The 24,619-nt window shown below is 43.6% G+C and overlaps 3 protein-coding genes across 3 annotated transcripts; 1 reads left to right on the top strand and 2 right to left on the bottom strand.

Moving 5' to 3' along the window:
- Positions 1-1,696: 1,696 nt before the first annotated feature.
- LOC109880749 (dnaJ homolog subfamily B member 1-like) lies at positions 1,697-7,305 on the bottom strand. Its single transcript, XM_031828002.1, has 3 exons — positions 6,667-7,305; positions 5,454-6,061; positions 1,697-2,289 (listed from the first exon to the last, which is right to left on the bottom strand). Exons 1-3 carry the CDS (start codon positions 6,875-6,877, stop codon positions 2,059-2,061), a joined length of 1,050 nt encoding a protein of 349 aa, XP_031683862.1. The 5' UTR covers positions 6,878-7,305; the 3' UTR covers positions 1,697-2,058.
- A 1,367-nt stretch (positions 7,306-8,672) lies between these two features.
- LOC109880743 (very-long-chain enoyl-CoA reductase) lies at positions 8,673-15,809 on the top strand. The gene is made up of 11 exons (XM_020472942.2): positions 8,673-10,005; positions 10,832-10,883; positions 11,683-11,727; positions 11,889-11,992; positions 12,893-13,008; positions 13,284-13,389; positions 13,616-13,688; positions 14,018-14,061; positions 14,462-14,519; positions 14,829-14,917; positions 15,340-15,809. The coding sequence occupies exons 1-11, from the start codon at positions 9,844-9,846 to the stop codon at positions 15,511-15,513; spliced, it is 1,023 nt and encodes a 340-aa protein (XP_020328531.1). The 5' UTR covers positions 8,673-9,843; the 3' UTR covers positions 15,514-15,809.
- A 144-nt stretch (positions 15,810-15,953) lies between these two features.
- Positions 15,954-24,222, bottom strand: LOC109880752 (atherin-like). Its single transcript, XM_031828001.1, has 6 exons — positions 23,726-24,222; positions 21,169-21,520; positions 20,408-20,605; positions 20,201-20,273; positions 19,540-19,654; positions 15,954-17,321 (listed from the first exon to the last, which is right to left on the bottom strand). The coding sequence occupies exons 1-6, from the start codon at positions 24,077-24,079 to the stop codon at positions 17,172-17,174; spliced, it is 1,242 nt and encodes a 413-aa protein (XP_031683861.1). The 5' UTR covers positions 24,080-24,222; the 3' UTR covers positions 15,954-17,171.
- Positions 24,223-24,619: the final 397 nt, after the last annotated feature.

Here is a 24,619-nt window from a genome sequence, read left to right as displayed (position 1 = left end):
CAGTTTTTATTTTTTAATGTTACCAAATGTATTACCTAGAAAACAGAAATACCTTATTTACATAAGTATTCAGACCCTTTTATGAGACTCGAAATTGAGCTCAGGTGCATCTTGTTTCCATTTATCATCCTTGAGATGTGTCTACAACTTGGAGTCCACCTGTGGTAAATTCAATTGATTAGATTTGGAAAGGCACATAACTGTCTATAAAAAGGTTACACAGTTGGCAGTGCATGTCACAGCAAAAACCAAGCCATGAGGTTGAAGAAATTGTCCATAGAGCTCTGAGACAGGATTGTGTCAAGGCACAGATCTGGGGAAGGGTACCAAAAAGGGTCCCCAAGAACACAGTGCCCTCCATCATTCTTAAATGGAAGAAGTGTGGAACCACCAAGACTGTACCAAGAGCTAGCCGCCCAGCCAAACTGAGCAATCGGGGGAAAAGAGGCCTTGGTCAGGGAGGTGACCAAGAACCCGATGGTCACCCTGACAGAGCTCTAGAGTTCCTAAGTGGAGATGGGAGAACCTTCCAGAAAGACAACCATCCCTGCAGCACTCCACCAAATCAGGCCTTTATGGTAGAGTGGCCAGATGGAAGCCACTCCTCAATAAAAGGCACATGACAGCCCGCTTGGAGTTTGCCAAAAGGCACCTAAAGACTCTGACCATGAAAAACAAGATTCTCTGGTCTGATGAAACCAAAATTGAACTCTGGCCTGAATGCCAAGCTTCACATCTGGAGGAAACCTAACACCATCCCTTTGGTGAAGCATGGTGGTGACAGCATCATCATGCTGTGGGGATGTTTTTCAGCGGCAGGGACTGGGAGACTAGTCAGGATCGAGGCACAGATGAACAGAGCAAAGTACAGATATCCTTGATGAAAACCTGCTCCAGAGCGCTCAGAACCTCAGACGGGGCGAAGGGGTTGTCCTTCTTCCAACAGGACAACGACCCTAAGCACAAAGCCAAGAAAACGTAGGAGTGGCTTCGGGACAAGTCTCTGAATGTCCTTGAGTGGCCCAGCCAGAGCCCGGATTTGAACCCGATCAAACATCTCGAGAGACCTGAAAAATAGCTGTGCAGCAACGCTCCCCATCCAACCTGATAGAGCCAGAGAGGATCTGCAGAGAAGAATGGGAGAAACTGCCCAAATACAGGTGTGCCAAGCTCGTAGCATCATACCCAAGACTCGAGGCTGTAGTTGCTGCCAAATGTGCTTCAACAAAGTACTGAGTAAAGGGTCACAACACTTATGTAAATGTGATGGTTTAAAAAAAATGCTAAAACATGTCTAAAAACCTGTTTTTGCTTTGTCATTATGGTGTAGTGTGTGTAGATTGATAAGAAAAAGAAAAGAAAAAAACTTTAATCAATTTTAGAATTAAGCTGTAACGTAACAAAATGTGGAAAAGGTCAAGGGGTCTGAATATTTTCAGATGGCACTGTATGCATTGTATATCTACATTCAGGTGTGTGTCACTGCTCCTGAGAGATATAGTTGATAAGTTGCCTGCAACAAATATTCTGGAAGCACTATCAAAACAACTGGATACCACACAAATTCCACATCAGTGCTGTTTGCCACAGGCATCTTCAACTCTACCCATCCCTCAGACCTTATAACAACCAGCACCAGTCATCTCTACAGGGCCAGACCAACCCCTGCCCTATGCTCAAACATTATTATCCAATGTCTAGCACTGGGTCCCCCCAGAAATGTCTTTATTTTCCCTTCCAATGGGAAATGGAATACTGTCAATAGGACATGTAGGTAATAAAATCTAAATGTTTTAATAATATTAAACAGGAAAAAACTATGAACCAAACAGAACAGCTAACATCAGAACAGAGACCAACATGTTTCTCTGTCAATATCTCATGGTGGTTAAATATATAACTGAATTATCATTTAGATCAAAGGTTGAATCAAAATAAACAAGTATAATTCCCAAACAACTATTATGTTCTTTGGCCTAGGGTAAGGACAACTGTAATGGAGAAAGACGACTGTCGGTCTTCGTGTTTGTTAGGTGTCTTCAAAAGCCACTTAGTTATTCAAGGAGGAAGAATCTGAGTCAGTGCATCACGGGCACTCTGCCCCAAATTCTCAGGGAATTTCACTACAAACTCAAGCACCATGTCCCCCCTCTTCTCTGGGTACTTGGACAGGGGTAGTCCCTCTCCCACGATACGCTTCTTCATGCCAGGTTTGACCACGTCTCTGGAGGTCACAGTCACAGTCCTGCCGTCCAGAGTGGGAGCGCTGACCGTGCATCCACACAGTGCCTGATGGGAGAGAGAAATACAGATTGTCACAATTAGGTGTGTTATATTTTTAGTTAAAGAGTACAAGGCCTGGGAGTTGGGCTGGGTGATATATCGAATTAATTTGACATTATGTTTTAGCGCGATGTTCCAAATGCCTGTATCTTAATATTTTTGTTTTTATGAGCGTTTATGTCCGCTTGTTCTCATGACTTTTTTTTTCGGTCTCGTCTCCTTCGCACTTTCTGTGCACCCCCCCTCTAACACACACCCCCCTCACAACAACAAAGACGAAAGATCACTTCTTCCTCTGACAACAAGCAGTTTCAACTCGATATTTGCATTTGAGGATTGGTCCAACAGAATGGGTGAGATGGACCCTGAAACACATTGGGACATTTTATTGTAAGAGAAATGAACCTTTCTAACGATACCCTTTTTTTGTCTCAACTCCCAAAATCTAGCACAGAGCAGACCCTTCTAAAACCGTTCAAAAGTTTGGGATACTTAGAAATGTCCTTGTTTTTTTAAAAGAAAAATATATATTTTTAGCCATTAAAATAACATCAAATTGATCAGAAATACAGTGTAGACATTGTTTGTTGTAAATGACTATTGTAGCTGGAAACGGCAGATTTAAAAAAATGGAAAATCCACATAGGCGCAGAGGCCCATTATCAGCTACCATCACTCCTGTGTTCCAATGGCACATTATGTTAGCTAATCCAAGTTCATAATTTTAAAAGGCTAATTTATCATTAGAAAACCATTTTGCTGTGTGTACGCCTCACAACTGGCAGCTTCATTAAATAGTACCCACAAAACACCAGTCTCAACGTCAACAGTGAAGAGGCGACACAGGGATGCTGGCCTTCTAAGCAGAGTTTCTCTGTCCAGTGTGTGTTCTTTTGCATCTTAATATTTAAATTTATTGGCCAGTCTGAAAATGGCCTTTTCTTTGCAACTCTGCCTAGAAGGCCAGCATCCCAGAGTCGCCTCTTCACTGTTGAAACTGGTGTTTTGTGGGTACTATTTAATGAAGCTGCCAGTTGAAGACTTGTGAGGCGTCTGTTTCTCAAACTAGACACTAATTTACTTGCCCTCTTGCTCAGTTGTGCAACGGGGCCTCCCACTCCTATTCTGGTTAGAGACAGTTTGCGGTGTTCTGTGAAGGGAGTAGTACACACAGCGTGTACAAGATCTTCAATTTCTTGGCAATTTCTCACATGGAATAGCCTTCATTTCTTAGAACAAGTATAGACTAAAGAGTTTCAGAAGAAAGTTTCTGGCCATTTTGAGCCTGTAATAGAACCCACAAATGCTGATGCTCTAGATATTCAACTAGGCTAAAGGACAGTTTTATTGCTTCTTTAAATCAGAAAAACAGTTTTCAGCTGTGCTAACAATTGCAAAAGGGTTTACTACTGATAAATTAGCCTTTTAAAATTATGAACTTGGATTAGCTAACACAACATGCCATTAGAACACAGGAGTGATGGTTGCTGATAATGGGCCTCTGTACACCTATGTAGATATTCCCTTTTGAATTTTAATCAGCCGTTTCCAGCTACAATAGTCATTTACAACATTACCAATGTCTACACTACATTTCTCATCAATTTGATGTTATTTTAATGCACCAAATTGTTTGCTTTTCTTTCAAAAACAAAGACATTTCTAAGTGATCCCAAACTTTTGAACGGTAGTGTATATTGTAAAAACAACTAGCTGGAGCCGTCGGCTATGGACGCCCTTACCCGCTAGTACGTAATGCTGATAATTGGTTCTGACTCGCTACAGGCTGTTCTGCAAGAACAGTACGAATGCTTCTTAGTCTAGGACTTTTATCTTCGGGGCGGCAGGGTAGCCTAGTGATTAGAGCGTTGGACTAGTAACCGAAAGGTTGCAAGTTCGAATCCCCGAGCTGACAAGGTACAAATCTGTCATTCTGCCCCTGAACAGGCAGTTAACCCACTGTTCCTAGGCCTTCATCGAAAATAAGAATTTGTTCTTAACTGACTTGACTAGTAAAATAAATAAAAAATAAATAAATCTTCACCACCACACACTATAGTATTCACACACAGAAATCTTCAGTTTACAGAGGATGGACTTGTGGTTTTCTTGGATGCATTGTACCCACAATTTTACTAAAATAAATACACATAACTTGGTCGGCAGCCAAACTTGCGTCTTCATCTGCCGACAACGATAGCCACTCTGACCTGGAGTGGGTTGGGTCAGAGTCCAAATGTGCACTCTAATTTGTGTAAACCAAGAGGCTGTGACAGGCAGCTGAGAAGGGGAGAAATCACCCTAATAGGACTGTGGAGAGTCAGACATGGCCTGTTTTCACACACACACACACACACACACACACACACACACACACACACCTTGTTTTCATAAATGTGATTATATACGCTTGAAGCCCTTTCAAAAACATAGTACGGGACTTGCAACAGGAGGTAGTAAATACTAGTACTTCCATACCGTATTGGCAACTTGTTCTCATTCTGAGAAATAAGCATCTTCTTAGGTAGGCCACAAAGTGGACATGCTAGCATTTTGTTCAAACAGTAGGCGACTGACAGGAGGGTGTGTTCATAACAGTTCAACTGTTTCGAACTTATTAGCAAGTAAATAGATCCAAGATGGCTAGACATTAAATATAAAGATTAGCTAACTACTCATTATTAGTGGATGTACAATATGTATGGTTCTGGTAAAAAAAAATTTAGCAAAAAGGGCATTTTCATACAGACAGACTTAAAAGCCAGATCAGTGATTATTGCAAAAAAGCTAGTTAAACTGCTATAATAAAATTATTAGTGAGTTGTGGAAGGCTTACATTTAGCCTAGGTATAATTTTACAAGCCATGAATTCATTAGATTATTCCTGACTGTTTAAAATGTTTGAAATGCAGTGTACTGACATTTAAATGGTGCAACAAAGCTTAGAGAAAAAAAAAAAAAAAAATAAATAAATAAATAATATCGCCCATGAATCGCCCATAAGTTACAAAACAAATTGACATGATTTTTAGGTCATTTCACCCAACCCTGCCGGAGAGCAGCAGAGAAATATAATTACCATGATTACAGAGAATACAAGTGAAAGAGTTTAGTGGGTTACGTCTATGACTGACACAATGTTTAAGAAATCACAAAGACCAAGCACTCACATCTCTGAGGGACACTCTAGCAGGGTAGATGATATCGGAGCCATCCCGGCGGAACACAGGATGGGGTTTGTCTTTGACCACAAACACCACATCAGCAGGAATGTTAGTTGGTGTCTCATCTCCCTCCCTGGGGAAGGTGATCTTGGTCCCTTCCTTCCAGCCTCGCTTGATGTCCACTGTCAGGATCTTGTCCTCGCTGCGCATGCTGCAGCCGTCCGGGTTCAGCCGCTTCCTGGAGATCTTCATCTTCTTGGTGCAGCCGGAGAACACCTCCTCGAGGCTCACCTTCAGCTCATGTACCACCGGAGAATCTTTCTTCTTCTCACGGCCCCCATGGGGACCCCCTGGTCGGGATTTGAAGGACCTCTGGTGTTGGTGGAACCCTCCCATTCCACCCGGCATACCCCCCATCCCTGCCATACCAAATGCAGCAAAGGGGTCATCAGTGTCCATGTCATCGTCCCCGTTGCGTGCGAAGAACTGGTCGAATGGGCTGCGGCCACCAAAAAACTCTGTAAACATGGCGTGAGGATCTCCATGGAAGGTGTAGTTGTAGTTGTTGGGGCCATTGGGACCACCACCCCCGCCGGCTGTGTGCCCCTTCAGGCCTGTAAGAGTGAACACAACATCAAAATCGCTATTTTAGAACACAAGAACAAACATCAAAATGTTTATTTTAAATCCCTTTGAATCACTTATTCATAACACACTTTCAACACTTCCAGACATACCATCTCTAAATAAATAATGCTAAAGCATGTTACATTTCCACCTGTGTCTTCAGGGGTCACTGTGACAGAGCATTGTTTCTGAAAAGGTGTTCTGCAATGTGTCACAAACCATGAGCGGACGTGACAGAATGAAGGAATTAACGTTGTGATGTGAACAAACTAGCCCCACCGACAGTTTGAACTCAGAATAAGCAGGAAAGTTCCAGCAAGTTCTCGAGATAATTGTAGTGCCTCTGACTGTTTCCGGCGCTCAGTTGCTTCCAATATAATAACTACAATAGTTTATAGGGCTACACTCAAAGAAAAACACAAACAGTAACATTTAAATAATAAGATTAGCTAGAAGTTGTCAAAAACAACGACCACGGCTGATACAGTTACCAACGTTACACAGTTGGCAAACCTGACAACGTCGATTGCGCAAGACAGTTTAGGTTACAATGGTGCAGCACACTGTGTGGAACCAAAAGTTGATGCGTTACCTTCCTCTCCATATCGGTCATATATATCCTTTTTCTTTGCGTCGCTGAGGACATCATAGGCCTCGGCGATCTCTTTGAATTTATCCTCAGCTCCAGTGGACTTGTTTTTATCAGGGTGATATCGCAGGGCCTGCTTTCGATACGCCTTCTTTATCTCGTCCTCAGAGGCGCCTTTCTGTATACCCAACACTTTATAATAGTCTTTACCCATTACGAGTATCTGTCAAGTAACGCTTGATATTCAAAAAACCATCGTCAATTCACCAGTTAATCTTATATCAAAGGCCGTCAACCAACCACACTGAAATGTAGTGTTTGAAGCTGGCTAGCCAGTTGACAGCTGCAAGCTAGCTACAAATCCGACCCTCCACGATTTTTTTGACCTATTAAACTATGGAGTTACATAAATATATCCCACTCACTGCTGAATAAATCAATTTATGAGCCGAGATATCGTGGCTACTCAAAATACGCTTTTCACAATGTCGCTAGCTAGCCACCATGTAAGAAACTTCCAGAAGTACTGGTGCTGATACTGCTGTGACTATCGCATTTTCACATTGACTGACATCTCCGCCCCTTTCCACGTCATGCTTTCAAAATGGTCTGTGCTTTCAAGATCTCTGGGACGTCCCTACCCCTTTGAAGGTGAACTGTATGAATGGTTAAAGTTCGGGTTAGGGTAGCCTCGTCGAGAACCAGGCGTGACAACGGGTTATGCTTGGCGTTAGGGTTTAGGGTAAGGACGTCCCAAGGAATCCGAATATCACTAACCTTGTCAAAATCAAGAACTACGATTTCCGCCCCACCACTCTCTGGCAGCAGTTGCTTACACATATAAGAAGGGATAAACTGCATGTTCAGGGATGGACAACTAGCGGCCCAACCAAATTGTGCTTAGTGCTCCCAAAAGGGTCACCCCATACAGAACCAATCAGTCGATATAATCGAGAACAATCATCAGAAATCACGCGATATGAATCGAACAGTTAGGGCGCCGCCTGACCCACTGATTGCAATTGTGGAAGGGTAGGGCCGACTCTGACTGCATGTGTGGGTTACGATGTAGGTACACAGACCCGCGAGCCACTGCAGACCCTCATGATGAGTTAATATTTTTTTGTGGCCCCCACGCTAATTAAAGTTGCCCATCACTGATGTAGATAATAATTTCATCACATTATGGGTATCTGTGGCAAAGCTTTATAAATGATTTCATTAGCTAAAATAATATGAATGCATATTGTGACAAGACTATTGATATGTTTCATATCAAATGGCCACACGGTAGAATAATATAATAGTATTCCTCTTGCAATGCCTAATTACATATCTTACATATCCTACATATCTTTCATGGTATGGAAAGATATTGGCTTTAAAATCACTCCATGTCAGTGATTCTGGAAAATAAAGAAGAGATAACTTGCAAAGTGAAGTGATAATAACGCTGACTACCACAGAGGGGCAGCATTGCAGCTTCTTAAATCACGGAAACTGTAACATTATTCTCACGCTTCACTGGAGAGCCCCATAGCATGATAACCTGATATGCTCCAGTATCAGTTTGGATTCCAGGCTAATAATACGAGCCCACCGTACCATAACATCTGTTGCATATCACAAAAAAACAAAAAACAAACTTGAACATGATGTTAAATTGAGATTATGAGAGAGCCATTTGTTTAAATCAATTGAATTTGCTGGCTGCAACATGATAGGCTGCTTTTCCAACTCCTGTCCAGGTTTTCAAACTCCTGTCCAGGTTTTCCAACTCCTGTCCACTCCAACACAGAGACTGATTTTCTGCACATGATCAACAAATCCTTGTTAACATTACAGCATATTTTTTAAATGTTTTTATTTAACCTTTATTTAACTAAGCAAGTCAGTTAAGAACAAATTCTTATTTACAATGACAGACTACCCCGGCCAAACCCTAACCCGGACGACGCTGGGCCAATTGTGCACAACCCTATGGGACTCCCAATCACGGCCGGTTGTGATACAGCCTAGAATCGAACCAGGGTCTGTAGTGATGCCTCTAGCACTGAGATGCAGTGCCTTAGACCGCTGAGCTACTCAGCTAATATGTCACAACATCTTAATCCATGCAGATCAGAAAAGCTTGCTGTGTTCTTGTACCACTTTGTGCTCCTGTCTGATGTATGTTGCTCGATGGCCTAACCTGATTGTAAATATAGAATACAGATCTGCTGCCGGTGTGTGTTGGGATGCTCCTTTTAGTCAAATCTGAAGGACATGATCCCTGTCTGAAGGATATCTTGGGCAACATCTCCAAGCCCCCCAACTGACAGCCAGCACCTCACAGCTCTGAGAGCACTACAGCTGACAGCTCTCACTCCATTGGAAAATGATAGGACAGTGTTAGGCCTTAATGTTCATGGTATTGGGAGAATACACACACTCTAAAATAAACATGTGTTTGTTTTAGTTTTTGTTCGTTCTCGAGGTCAGAGTGGTAGAAAAAAAATGGCACAGGTGGCCTGGGGGAGGGGTAAGTGTCGGTATGCAGAGGCCTGGCTGTCCACATGGATAAGGCCTATAGGAGGGTCAGTGTGAGACAGTGTGACTGAGTGAGGAGCAGAGCTCAGCAGAGATGTGTCTTGGCTCTTCTGAGAGCAGAGAGGGATCTGTTTCTGAGTGGGGTTGTGTGTGGCTGACCAAGGTTACTGAGCTACTGCAGAACAGAGCAGAGCAAATCGGGCTTCTTATATTTAGCCTTGCGACGTGCGCGCTACGGATTATGTCTTGGGCGTCTCGGGTTTCGCCTTCAGTACGTTTGTGGGTGTGGAGGGGGTCCGGTAACTAGTGGGAGGCCTCTCTTCAGGTGAGGAGGTGGTGGGTTACTGACGTTTAACCCCCTCTCATTCTATGGACATCTCACAGGCAACCTCTCTCTCTCTCTCTCTCCCACCCTCTTGCTTTCTTTACCTCTTTCTCACACCCTCACACAGGAAAAGGCTGTTTACGGTGACATAGTCGTTTCCCATTCTGGAAGTCTATTTGGAGGGTACAGACAGTAAGAAAATAGCCGTGTTAGACTACAGCTTCTAATCTGATACAAGTAGAGAACACTAACTAGGTTTTTGCAAGCCATTGGAGGGACCTCATTTTAGTGCGGAGGCACATTGAGGTCGTAGTTCAAAAGGGGTCATGGATACACTGGCTTTAGAGGCGAAGGCAACTGGGCAAGAAAAGAAAAGTTCAGCCCCAAGACCAAGACCTAAACCACCCAAAAAGGCCAAAAGGATTGTTTACTTTGAGGTAGAAATCGTGGATGCAAAGACAAAGGAGAAGCTACTACTCTTGGACAAAGTGAGTGTGTGTGTGTGTGTGTGTGTGTGTGTGTGTGTGTGTGTGTGTGTGTGTGTGTGTGTGTGTGTGTGTGTGTGTGTGTGTGTGTGTGTGTGGCTGGCTGTGTCACTGTGTCTCATCAGTCACTGTGCACGTTCAATATTGTATTTGAATCTGTACACTGAGAAAAATGACATTTACAAGTTTGAAATCATCAGTTGAGGTCTAATTACAGTCCTAGTAAAAGCCATAATACTGTCTGAAGTCAGAAGACACTTGTTTGCTTTAGCTCAAGAAGTTACAGAGTCATCCCTTTGACCGTACAGCCAGCTAATTTACAGTTCACAGACACTATGGCAGATTCTACAGAGGTTGTGTTGCAGTTAGGAGGTGAAAATTCCCCCAGATCTTATAGGAATCCTCTGGGCGAGTTATGAGTTCTGTGTCAGCTCAGTGTCCTGAAGCCAGTGGGTGTCTTGAAGCCAACAGCAAGCACCATGTGTTGAGTGGCTTTTATGAATGTGAACATTTGTGTTGCAATGATAATTAATTACAGTTGAAATGCTGCATCATAGTCTCACAATTTCTTCAAGATATTTATTATGAAAACAGATATAGTTTCCTGTAACTGTAGGCTTCTTTAATTTGCCTTGGCTGTCTTCGCAGTGGGAATACATATGTTTGTGTTATAACATATGTACAGTATGTGGTATGGTACCAATTTCACAACTTGAAAACAAATATCAAGCTTTAGTTAATAAATCTATCTTGGATACATGTATTAGAGCCATAGCAGTAACACTAGCAGTATGTTTGCCTATGGATGATTGATTGTCTTTCTGAACAGGTTGAGCCAACTTCTACTATTTTGGATATTAAGGCTTTGTTCCACAAATCAAGTGAGTATGTGACAAAGTCCAGTTAAAATATAATCATTTAGCGGACGCTCTTATCCAGATCAACTTCCAGTCAGTGATGTAACAACATGAAATGTAAAACACTTTTGTAATGTGATCTACACTCTACACCAGAGATGGGCAACTTTGATGGGGGTGGGGGCCCCAAAACATCTGAACTCATCAAGAGGGGCCGCAGTTGCTCTTGACAGCGGAGAGAAAATATTTACGTTTTAGAGTGCCTTTTTGCAATTCTACACATTTTGCCATGGGGTGTAACAGAAATGTTGCCGTTTTAAAGCAGGTTTGCTGAAATTATACACATTTTGCCATGTGGCGGAGAGAAGATTTTGAAATTGTATAATTCATTTCATGCTCATTTTGTCATGGGGCAGAGAGGAAAATTGTTCCGATGGCCTTCAAAAGGCCAGTGGACAAAAGGTGCTTTCTGGAACCTAAAAGGGTTCTTCGGCCGTACCCATAGGAGAACCCTTTGAAGAACCCCGGTTAGTTCCAGGTAGAACACTTTTGGTTCCAAGTAGAACCAGAGGGTTCTACGTGGATGAAACCCAAAAGGTTTCTCCTATGGGGACAGCCGAAGAACCCTTCTGGAATGCTTTTTTCTAAGAGTGTAGATATGTATGATCCATATACAATATGTCATGATAATTATGAGGTTAGTCTCGCAATGCCATCTTTCCAAGTCTAGTTAATATTTCAGCTACTGGAAGGAAGCCTTGAAATGGAGGCTATTATAATATAATACTATTATAAGCTGAATTAACTTCTGTCTTCTTGTCAGATCCCCAGTGGTACCCAGCCAGACAGTCCTTACGCCTGGATCCTAGTAAGCCCCACACCTTCCATGCATGATGCCTCAACTACTTACACAGACTCAAATGAGTGCTAGAAATTGCTATACCAAAACCATATAAAGGTCTTATCTTCTGTGAAATGGTCCACAATGTCATGGCTGACTATAGCATTGTACTCGGTCTTGCTCCACAGAGGGTAAGGGTCTGAAGGATGAGGACGTCTTGCAGACACTTCCTGTTGGAACCACAGCCAGCTTCTACTTCTTTGACCTGGGGGCCCAGATCGCCTGGGGCACTGTAAGCACATGCAAACACTCACACACACACGTGTTAATGCACACACGCACATATGCCCACCCACACTCAATCACCCACAAGTGCACACACACACGAATGCACTCATGTGCACAATCACACAGAAACGCGCGCACACACACACATTATACTGCATATCTTGACATGTCTATACTGCATTTAAATATACACAGCCACACTCCCTCAATTAATCAACTATAGCCTTGCATATAAATATACACCCACACTGACAGATAGATTCACTGTCCTCTGGTTCGGTTTTCTATCACCTCCTAGCTCCTGTATCCTCTGTCCTAGGACACATAATCTCATGGCCCTATTTCCCCCACAGGTGTTTATCCCCCTGACCTCCTTTTCACCCTCCATTGCCACAGCCTCCTCAACCATTCTGCACAACCAACCACATGCTGTAACCACGCTCCATATCCTCAATCCTCTCACCACACATCCACCTGTGTCTGAACCCCCAGTAGAATAGGGTGATGCCAGTGTTGGGGGGTAGCGGGGTCCAATGTACTCCTTGCAGCCTGGCACCATAGCTGAGATCAACAGTAGCGATCAGTCACCCGTGCTGGGCCTGGACCCATGCCAGAGGTGTTGATTCAGAGATCTGTTTCATCACAAACTGACTGTCAGCTAAGCTGCCACATCTCTAGGGGAATGCTTGTGTTACATGCTCACTTGTTTTCTCTAATGCTCAATTACAAATCATCTACTTGCCCTCCTCCCTTGGCACTCCTGTAGATCTGAAATGATCGGATAGGTAAAAGCAATATAATAAAACTTCCATCCAGTCTATCAGAACGCAATAGGAATCTAGTACCACCTACCGATCCAATCAGCACCTACTTGTCTCACCTTTATGTCTTCCCCCCGTCTCAGGTCTTCCTATCAGAGTGTTACGGACCACTGCTCATCTACTTGATGTTCTACTTCCGCCTGCCTTTCATCTATGCACCAAAGTATGACTTTAGCAGCAGCAAGCACTGGGTTGTACAGTGAGTGTCAAATTACTGCATTTTCAAGGGTCTATTCTATCTCTGTCACTGTACCTCACACTCTCCAAGTGATGATTACAGTGGCATAATTAGGTCTGGTTGACCGGTGATGGTGTTGACAGTGAAGATAATGTGTGTGCTGCATCAGAGAAGCATGACAGCCATCTCGGACTGTCATAGAGACCAGTGAGTGAATGATGTAGTAATCAAAGCTAAATATGTGATGATAATAAGACGTAATCTATACTATGATCACTTTTCCCCTCCCGCTGCAGTTTGGCCTGCATGTGTCACTCCTTCCACTATGTGAAGAGAATCCTTGAGACGCTGTTCATCCACCGTATCTCCCATGGTACCATGCCACTGAGAAACATCTTCAAGGTGAGAAGATTGAATAAGGGAATCTCCAATCTGATTCTAAAGAGGATCTGTGATCCCGTTTGATCCAATGATATCTGATAATAGCAGTATTGTTTTTCCATTTATTTAATGGTTTACTTTCATGTGACATAGTTTCTAAACTTATTCTCAGGGGTAAACAGATTGTCTAATTAATGTATTATTATTCTGATGACTTGTACAAAAACTGGTCCTGCTTCTTTTCCAGAACTGCAGTTATTACTGGTGTTTCGCAGCATGGATGGCCTACTACATCAACCATCCCCTCTATACACCACCCTGTAAGTCCTGTCTACCCTGAGGTGATGTCACTCACATCTAACCCATCTAATGCACACTCATCTCTACTCTGTCTGCTGGTTGCCAGGATGTTACAGAATACAGATGGTCATCTCTACTCTGTCTGCTGGTTGCCAGGATGTTACAGAATACAGATGGTCATCTCTACTCTGTCTGGTGGTTACCAGAATGTTACAGAATACAGATAGTCATCTCTACTCTGTCTGCTGGTTGCCAGAATGTTACAGAATACAGATGGATATTTCCATAATCCCTAATGACTTTCAATGTCCTTTCCCATGATATATCACACCTGCTTGTGTGTTTACAGACTATGGGCAACAGCAAGTGAAGACAGCACTCATTATATTCTTAGTAAGTATGCTTTAGTTAGTGTAATGAAGAATATATTTATTTTAATACCTAATGTTGTAATATATTAATTTAGTTGATTCTTTGTAGTGGAGTGGAGGCTACACAGTAGGCCCATTAGGCACAAATAATAGTCTCACCACCTGACACGTTCAGTCTGGGGACGAGGTTACACAATAATAACGTCATTAACATCAGTTCAATTTAGATCGTAATTCCCAGCAGAGTAACAGTAATATCTTAATGGCATTACTAAAGTTATCACATTGTTATTAGGTAAGTATAAGAGCAACTTAATGTAACGTTTCACCAGGAAATGTCACCAGGTTTTCTTTTGTTTTTGGTTAGAGTTGTGGCTGATTGAGCCCTTTGTCATGGGTTTATGTTTTCCTCATCCTCACAGTTCTGTCAGGTCGGAAACTTCTCCATCAACATCACTCTACGCAACCTCAAATGTCCAGGTGAGCTCCCATAGGCTCTTGCTTATCGTATTCATGCAGTGCAGTCCATTAGATATGTACTTTGAAAGTTAGCACACAAGGTTCCTTCCTTTCTAGGGAGTTTTTCCTAGCCACTGTGCTTCTGATTGCTTGCTCTTTGGGGTTTTAGGCTGGGTATTTGTATACTTTGTGACAACTGATGATGTGAAAAGGGCTTTAATAAATACATTTGATTGACTGATTAATTGACGAGCACTGCTTTACAGGAGCCCCCATGTTACCCTTTCCATGTTACCCTCTTTTTCTCCATTCTTTCTCATATTATCCCAGGTTCAAAGGTCAAGAAGATCCCACACCCAACTAAGAATCCATTCACCTGGATCTTCGCATTGGTGTCTTGTCCCAACTATACATACGAGGTGAGGCTTTCTAGTAAAGAATGGTGAGTTGATTGAAATATTTGTATTTGCACGTTTTAGACTGGAAACACTTTGAAATCCTGTGTTTCACTTCCCCTCCTGGGGTTTGGAGATATAGTGATGCTGCCACCTTCTGGCCAATAGGTATCAAGAGATGTAACAGTACTACAGTGATGAGTTGGTGTGTACTGCACACAGGTGGCCGGTGCCACCTTAATTGGGGAGGACATGCTCATAGTAATGGCTGGAACAGAATAAATTGATTGTATCAAACACATGAACACATGGTTTCCTTGTGTTTGATACCATTCCATTTAGTCCATTCCAGCCATTATTGTAATCCATCCTCCTCTCACCAGCCTCCTGTGGTCCTACATGTATAATATGTAGGAGTGTGTAACAGTGTATCTGGTCCTCTGCAGCTGGGGTCGTGGATGGGCTTCACAGTGATGACCCAATGCTTGCCGGTGGCTTTCTTCACCATCGTGGGCTTTGTCCTGATGACGGTGTGGGCCAGGGGAAAGCACCGAAACTACCGCAAGGAGTTCCGTGACTACCCCACCCTGCGCTCCCCTATACTGCCCTTCATCCTTTAGTCAGAGAGGGGCTGGTCCCACACATAGCTTCACCCCTTTCAGCCCCACTGCAGTATACAGCCGGTGCTTCTGACTGGGTAGGTTGGAAGGAGTCGTTGGAATAGTTTAACTACACTGTGACTGGTTTTGGGGAGTTGAAAACCCCCTTTTGATGACTTAAATGCAGATGAGTCTTAATCTGATGTAATGTGTACTACCGGTATCTACTGTACATGTCAATGTGTGGAGGCACAAATTAATGAAAAGAAATACACTTGTTTTACTAAAGTGGTGACTTAACTGTCGACTAAACTGTTCCGTTTGGTTTTGTGTTATTTGTTGCATGTTATAGCTTGTCGTTTGAGGCCAGATTAACATGTCATTGTTTCAAGTAAGTTTAATCTAGCAGCCTTACCGCTTATTATATACAAAGAGATAATAAATATCACACTACAAGAGTGGAAAAGACAATAACTTCATTTCCCCCCCTGGAAACAGGGCCAACATAGCAATTAACAGTGTGACATCAAACACGTAACAGATGGAAATATGGAATGTGACGTTGTTTCAAAAGCAGAAGCCACAAGGCAAAATTAAGAGACGTCATTGTAATCCTCTCAGATAACAACAATGTTGAATTTGATCAAGATGTCTACCATGTCGTGGGGAATTGTGTTGCTGTGTTGAGGTTGTAAACAAAGAAAACGTATTAGTGCTACAATGACACTTCCTAAAGTTATGAAGTTCTGTTCTTTCTTTAAAAAAAAGAAAGAACAGAATTCAGTTGTTTCGAAATGTTAGTGAAACAGATAACAACAGTAATAAAACCTAGGTCAGTACTGGTGCAGCCATGAGAACATCTGGAGACTAAGCTCCATTTCCTTTGCTGGTATAATGAGAGATTGACAACATCACTGACCTTTGATGAATCAACAAATTCATACTGTACATTCTCAAATGAAATCAGTTCACATTGTCATCATAAAAGAAAAACAACATTGAGTTTCTAGATAAATGGAGGGTACCATATGACATGTCCTTAAAAAAATACTGTCTGAGTAAACAATGAAGAAATGCTAGAACCATATTTGCTGGAACAGATATTCCAAGTATACATGTTATTATTTTCTTGTGGAACTGACTCAGGGAGCACAGAAACCAGTCTTTTAAAGTAGGCTCCAGTTGTAGCCAAGTGTAGAGTCTGAGGAATCCAGAGAGAGTCTTTCTCACTGGCTGCACTCACTGACACGCCCCTTACAGAGCAGGCAGACCTCCCCTTACAGAGCAGGCAGACCTCCCCTTACAGAGCAGGCAGACCTCCCCTTACAGAGCAGGCAGACCTCCCCTTACAGAACAGGCAGACCTCCATTTGACTTCTATAGCGTCATTAGGCAGGATCCTAACATTCCTATATGAGTTTAGAGAGGGGTCCTATAAAAGCAATACCACCAGAATGGGTCAGGTGACAGCAGTACCACAGGGAGGTGGAATGGAAGCCCACATACACATGTTGATAATCACTGTCAAGGCCCAAGTCATGACCACGGTGTCCTTTTCCCCACACCTCCTTGAATGGTTACAGAAGGTTCTAGAGATCCAGTGAACACAGTATGTGTGTATACTGTATGAATACGTCTGCTCCTTAGAGGAGTGTGTTGTTCTGTTCCCCCCAACCGTGGTCAGAGATCATCCTCCTCATCCAGGAAGTGGGTCCTCTGCAGCATCTTCACGTGGCGCTCGTAGATCTTTAGGGCGGGCCCAAGTCTGATGGACAGGCCAGTTAACACGTCACTGCGCTGCATCAGGAGCAAGGACTTTCCATCAATTTCCTGTTGCGGGCGGAGAACAGATGGAGTGATTGAACTAACATCTACAGTGGGGCAAAAAAGTCTTTAGTCAGCCACCAATTGTGCAAGTTCTCCCACTTAAAAAGATGAGAGAGGCCTGTAATTTTCATCATAGGTACACTTCAACTATGACAGACAAAATGAGAAAAAAGAAATCCAGAAAATCACATTGTAGGATTTTTAATGAATTTATTTGCAAATTATGGTGGAAAATAAGTATTTGGTCACCTACAAACAAGCAAGATTTCTGGCTCTCACAGACCTGTAACAACTTCTTTAAGGGGCTCCTCTGTCCTCCACTCGTTACCTGTATTAATGGCACCTGTTTGAACTTGTTATCAGTATAAAAGACACCTGTCCACAACCTCAAACAGTCACACTCCAAACTCCACTATGGCCAAGACCAAAGAGCTGTCAAAGGACACCAGAAACAAAATTGTAGACCTGCACCAGGCTGGGAAGACTGAATCTGCAATAGTTAAGCAGCTTGTTTTGAAGAAATCAACTGTGGGAGCAATTATTAGGAAATGGAAGACATACAAGACCACTGATAATCTCCCTTGATCTGGAGCTCCACGCAAGATCTCACCCTGTGGGGTCAAAATGATCACAAGAACGGTGAGCAAAAATCCCAGAACCACACGGGGGGACCTAGTGAATGACCTGCAGAGAATTGGGACCAAAGTAACAAAGCCTACCATCAGTAACACACTACGCCGCCAGGAACTCAAATCCTGCAGTGCCAGACGTGTCCCCCTGCTTAAGCCAGTACATGTCCAGGCCCGTCTGAAGTTTGCTAGAGAGCATTTGGATGATCCAGAAGAAGATTGGGAGAATGTCATATGGTCAGATGAAACCAAAATATAACTTTTTGGTAAAAACTCAACTCGTTGTGTTTGGAGGACAAAGAATGCTGAGTTGCATCCAAAGAACACCATACCTACTGTGAAGCATGGGGGTGGAAACATCATGCTTTGGGGCTGTTTTTCTGCAAAGGGACCAGGACGACTGATCCGTGTAAAGGAAAGAATGAATGTATCGTGAGATTTTGAGTGAAAACCTCCTTCCATCAGCAAGGGCATTGAAGATGAAACGTGGCTGAGTCTTTCAGCATGACAATGATCCCAAACACACCACCCGGGCAACGAAGGAGTGGCTTCGTAAGAAGCATTTCAAGGTCCTGGAGTGGCCTAGCCAGTCTCCAGATCTCAACCCCATAGAAAATCTTTGGAGGGAGTTGAAAGTCCGTGTTGCCCAGCAACAGCCCCAAAACATCACTGCTCTAGAGGAGATCTGCATGGAGGAATGGGCCAAAATACCAGCAACAGTGTGTGAAAACCCTGTGAAGACTTACAGAAAACGTTTGACCTCTGTCATTGCCAACAAAGGGTATATATAAAAACTATTGAGATAAACTTTTGTTATTGACCAAATAATTATTTTCCACCATAATTTGCAAATAAATTCATTAAAAATCCTACAATGTGATTTTCTGGATTTTTGTCTCTCATTTTGTCTGTCATAGTTGAAGTATGATGAAAATTACAGGCCTCTCTCATCTTTTTAAGTGGGAGAACTTGCACACTTGGTGGCTGACTAAATACTTTTTTGCCCCACTGTAAATGTGGATTGGGGTGTGAACTAGTTACATCAAAGCAAATGCCTCCTAGTCTAGGGGGTACAGGATCTGTTGCTTTGGTTTATGGATGAGCACTTTCATATATTTTAATGAAAGCAATGCACATGTCATGTATATATTTCATGTATGCTTTCATATCATTTAACTTATTATTTTCCCAAGCCATTTACCCAGGTCAAGAAACAACCACCAGCCCAGGGATACTCAAATACATTTTACAAGATGGACACTTTTAGAAATCAACAGGAGGTCGGGGGCCACGAGTCTGTGTGGAATCCCGCAGGCTGCCATTAAAGTGTCACTGCAATAGCCCGTAGGAACTTCACTTCAAACAGATCACAAAGAATTGGATAGGTGGTACTGTAATGCAATAAGCTCAAATCTTCACCTTGCCCACTGATAGGCTACGTGGACTGTTCACCATATTATTATTATATACCCAACACTTTCACATCTCCAGGAGTGCCTGGGGGCTGTCTCTGGCTAGGTAGAGGCTGTCTGAGCGGTTTTCTGAGTGTACAGATACCACCCCCATGTGGCAGTTTGAGGGACTGCACTGACCTGTGTTCTGAAAGCTACAGCCTGCTCTGGAAAGCCTGCAGCAGAGATGTAGGTGGCCACGTCCGCCACGCTCCACAGCAATAAGTTCTGCCTCAGCGTCTCCTTCTTCACAGAGCTATGGGGTAGAGGATGGGGGAGATAGCGTGAGACACTGCAGACAAAATACAAGAAATGTGTCCTTTGGTTGACGCTGTTTCGTTTAAAGGTGCTATTTGAGGCTGATTGTGTCCCTTGGAGATATGGATGCACATTGGTTATGTCTGTATGATGTCTACATTGAAGTGAGTTGACAGCGGAGGAGGGGAGGAAAATGTTGACTTAAGGGGTGGTGGTTGAGGGATAAGTATATGGGGCGGCAGGTAGCCGCCCCATATACATTGGGCCAGTAACCGAAAGGTTGCTAGATCGAATCCCCGAGCTGGCAAGGTAAAAATCTGTCGTTCTGTCCCTGAACAAGGCATTTTCCTAGGCCGTCATTGTAAATAAGAATTTGTACTTAACTGACTTGCCTAGTTAAACAAAGGTTAAATTGAAAAAAAATAATGTAGCTGGGTGGGGGGTGTATTTTGGGGTGGGAGGGTAACCAACATGTAATAAGGTACTTAGTACACCAGCTTGTCCCCTGTGTAGAAGCTGGTGTCTAATACATTAAGAGGCTCACATTTCTCTGTTTTTCACATCGTCTTGAGCCATCACGTAAGAGGCCACGTCCATCCCCTTCTTGTATTTAGCACCTGTAATAGATACAGTGGCCGGTAAACACAGTGTCTCTAATATCCTAAACATCCTCACTGGGAACACGATGAAAATAGAAATATGAGAAACTAATAATACGAGAGACGGACATAGAATGGAGGAGAAAACCCACAGTCGTCAGAGGGAAAAGACAACGTCTTGGGCTGTCTGTCAGAACCCTTCATGGTCTCATCCACACCGTCAGGAACCAGTTGGTCAGAAGTGAGGCCACTCTCCTCCATCCTCACCCCATCCTCTCTCTCTCTCTTCACCAAGCTCTTCTGAACCCAGGGACAGGTCCCCGATGGCTGTACTATCGTCTTTAAAGCCCCTGATGGAGAGAAAGAGAGGTGGGAGGGGAGAGAAAGAGGGGGCGAGAGAAAGAGGAGAGAAAGAGAAAGGGGGGAGAGAGAAAGAAAGAGGCGGGTGGAGTAGTGGGGGGGGGATGCACAGTCATACATGGGCATAAACACACACATCAGCTTGAAACTGTCTCCTGGCATTGGATGCTTACTCACTCACTATACTGTAACTCATTGCTAGTCAATAAAACGCAAACCTACTCCTAAAACACGGTCTCTACCCAACATTAAGATACTACGGCAAGCACAATTATATGTTTGTGTTTTCTCCAAAACATGTGTAACATGATAGTCTGTCCCTCACTGGGCTTGAACCAGCAATCTTCTGTTCCCAACACCACAACACGCTCACAAAGCTGTTACCCATTGCTCCACAGACACCATGGCCAGTGCAGAGCAAGGGAAACAACTAGGCTACTTCTAGGTCTCAGAGCGGGTGATGTCACCACTGGGCTGTACAGCTAACTAACTAGCCATTCCACATCAGCTACACTTATACACATAGTATGATCTGTTAACACAGCATACTAACCAGTTCCTGTGTTTCTCTGCATCCCTGAGGGTCCATGATCAGCAGGGCAGAAGGCAGAGTCACACACACAGTCATTCTGCCTGAGGGCCAGGGGACTAGAGGGGGACAGAGGGCTAGACCTCTTACTGGTCTTGCAGGTAGAGGGGCGGTCAGACACAGGGCTGTGGCCAGGGCGAGAGCCGCTGGGGGAGCAGGGGGCAGAGTAGGGGGGGGCAGCACCAGACCCCCCCTGCACAGCATCCTCACCCCCAGGAGAGGGAGAGGAGCCCTCATGGCCATCTTCATCAGCCCCCTCCTGTTCTTCCTCCTCTTCCATGGTGCTGTCTGTCTCCATTGACACTGGCAGCTCATTCTGGAACACACCCATTGCAACATAACAATTTGAAAAGATCCGTTGAGCTTTTTTTTGTATGTGAAAACATTCTAATCATACTCCCCCAAAATGATCCACCCCACTTTATATTGTGAAAAAGAAAGATCAGTTGGTTACTACATCAGTGACATTAATCAGGTGCCTCATGTACTAATGACATGCTTGAGAGTAACAGAAGGACAATTGATATTCTCAATACCCACAGAGAATATTAATTCAGATCGTTTTTCATAAATGAACAATACAGTGGGAGTGTCAATCTGATTGGCAGCTCAATGGCTATAGGCTAGTCTACATCCTTAAGTATTTACCCGTTTAGATCAACTAGGACAACAACAGCTCTGCTGGTAGTGATAAGTACAACAGGAGAAGCAACATAGCCTACTCAGGCAAGGAAGGGGGAAGGGACAGCAGGCTACTGGAGGGGGAGGGAACTATTGGGGAGAGAGTGGCTCCCCTTTGTACTGTAAGTTAATGATTGGATATAAGTGTATAATGGCATTCTTTACATAACTTAAATAAACATTATTCAAAGTATTTCATTTAAACTGAGTATCAGGTAAACTGAGCCATCATAGCTACACATTTTCTTCTGACCTTTCGCTAAAGCAGCAGTCAGACAAACATTCATTCATTGGCCGATTTTGAACACAACTAGGCCTACACCTGAAAGGGGAAACTCACGAGCGTGCCATAAACTGTAATCAGCGGGTTGAAAATGTGTTAGAGCGCACATAGTGTGCATTAGCGCGAGTCGACTCCTGATTATAGGAGACATGACATAAAGCCACGCTCATACAGATGTCGCAATAACCAGTCTTCATATGACCGCTGTCGACAATAATTGCCATTGGAGGCCTTGTCCCCGTTGAGCACACAGGATGTTCACTCTGTTCGGAACTACAGCTGCGCTATTCGCCCACATTGTGTTAGGTATTCCAACCACAATTATTCATTCCAATATAGCTTAATATGGGCCACATATAAGTTTCTAAGTGTTATTCACATATGCACACGGTTTATTGCACTCGCTTTGTCGTCGATGACTGTATATAAACGCAGAAATGAGCTTCTTCAGCCTGTGTGCGTGTCCAAAGCCACAACTAGCGGAGGCGCGAGTACGAGCGCTCAACTCAACAGAGCCCGCCCCGCACCTCAGAGGCGCTTGAGTCAGACATTAAAGTTATTTTATTGAAGAATAGGTCTCACTACCATACAAATATTTTGACAGTTAATCATGAGATCCATTATTGGGATATGCAGAATATGCTATTTGTATCTGTCAATAATAGTTTTAATTAGATATATTGACACAAAGGATAATACTTGACGCAATCTGCTACTTTTTCTTGTGGATATAGAATACGCTACAAGAACAGAGCGTGGACAACGTCACCATTTTCTCCCATTTTAATACAAAAGTGCGCAATGGAGGAGTCGCACGAAAGACTTCCCACTTCAGTCAGATAGAGCGCTCCCGAATCTAGTCGGATGTGACCAATTCTAACCACGAAGCTCTCTCTATAGCAGCAATACCTTCAGTGGGGCTACTTTGACTTTTGGTCATTTTTTTCCTGCGACAGACGCTCGTGAAACCCGTTAAATAACGTGGCTTCATATCTAGCGGCGTGTTACTTATGAATACATCGACGGTCACCCCCTTAGTGAAATAACCCGAGCACACTGTCCCCCATTCGGTCACGCACATCCGAGGTATGACTTTCGCTTCGCCCCCCTCCCCTTCACTGAAAAGCTGAGTTTGGGTTTGAAAAGAGCCTTCGGCTTTAGGCTGTGGTTGTTTCCAATTCTGGCAATCGTGCAAGTTTTTTAACGATTAAAGCTGTAGAGCAAACAGCGCCCGGACAAACTCACTTCTACACACAACCTCTTTTTTGTATTATTGTAAGCGCAGCTTCCATTGTTATTGGTAGGCTATTTTTCACCCCGGTCGCGCGAGGTAGCTACAGCCGCTCCCCGTCTGCGGCAGTTTGTTTCGGTGCACTTGCATTCATCACGCCACCCCTCCCTGAATAGAGAATCCCGCTCTACAACACCATTTCCCCAGCTACACCATATGCCTGCCTACTCATTATAATAGTGAGGACGTGGGTCTGTTATCTTCTCTGGGGAAGATGGACGGTGTGTCACGGCACGGGGTCACTGAAACAGCCTGCCTTGCGTTACCTCCAAATGCTCCGTCTCATCCTGGTCAATGGGACCGAGCGCGCTGTCCCCGTTGCTCAAATCAGAATGGTTAGCTTCTTCCACGGTAGTTTTTATGGTCGTGTGGTCATCCTTTTTCCTGGTTCTTCTGACTACTTTGGCTGCATTTCGATAGGAAATCGAGCCCTTGTAGTTAACTTTCAAGACTGTTTGCTCTTGGATCAGTTTCTCGAGTTCCTCGCTGGTTTGTTCTGGCGCTGATCCATGTCGTCTCCGGACCATTCGACAAATTCTTTCAAGGTCTGGTCTGGCTTTTCGCGACCGCAGTGAGTCAATAGTGTCCAAAATCCAATCGCGGTACATGGGTTCAGACATTCTCCTGGTTGGGGTCGTTCGTTCGTTTTTGCCTCAGTGCGTCAACCTTGTTGCGATCCGCGGCCCGAGTCCGGCTTTAGAGAAAAAAATTGAAACCTCGCTGTACGCTTGCGTTGTTGTGCGCTTTTAAGGTGACCCACTGGAGATAGAATCAAGCTCTACAGGAGACATTTAAGGTGGTATTTCGAAGTTAGTCCTAACGAGGAGCCCAAGTGCTAATTTATAATCACTTTAAAAACAAAACACTTAATACTTTGAATAAATTGGGCTAAAAAAAAATATATATATATATATACACGTTTCATATAAGATACAATGGGTGAGTCTGTAAGGATAAACCCACTTTTTCCCCAGGGTGTGATATTGTATGTGATAGCACTGTAGGCCTACACGATGCAGATGGATATGGGGGGCCGGCTGTTATTACCATGGCGGTAGCTGGCTCCAGTCCAGACACACAGCCAGGAGCCATCTTATCAGTGAAGCTATTCTCCTTCATCCTCATCCCATCTGATATTTTCTGGATAGATGGCCAGAGGC

Source organism: Oncorhynchus kisutch, linkage group LG6, assembly GCF_002021735.2.
Source record: "Oncorhynchus kisutch isolate 150728-3 linkage group LG6, Okis_V2, whole genome shotgun sequence".
Classification (NCBI taxonomy): Eukaryota; Metazoa; Chordata; class Actinopteri; order Salmoniformes; family Salmonidae; genus Oncorhynchus; species Oncorhynchus kisutch.
Note: the sequence above shows the minus strand (reverse complement) of the source record. Positions and strands in the feature narration are given on the sequence as shown.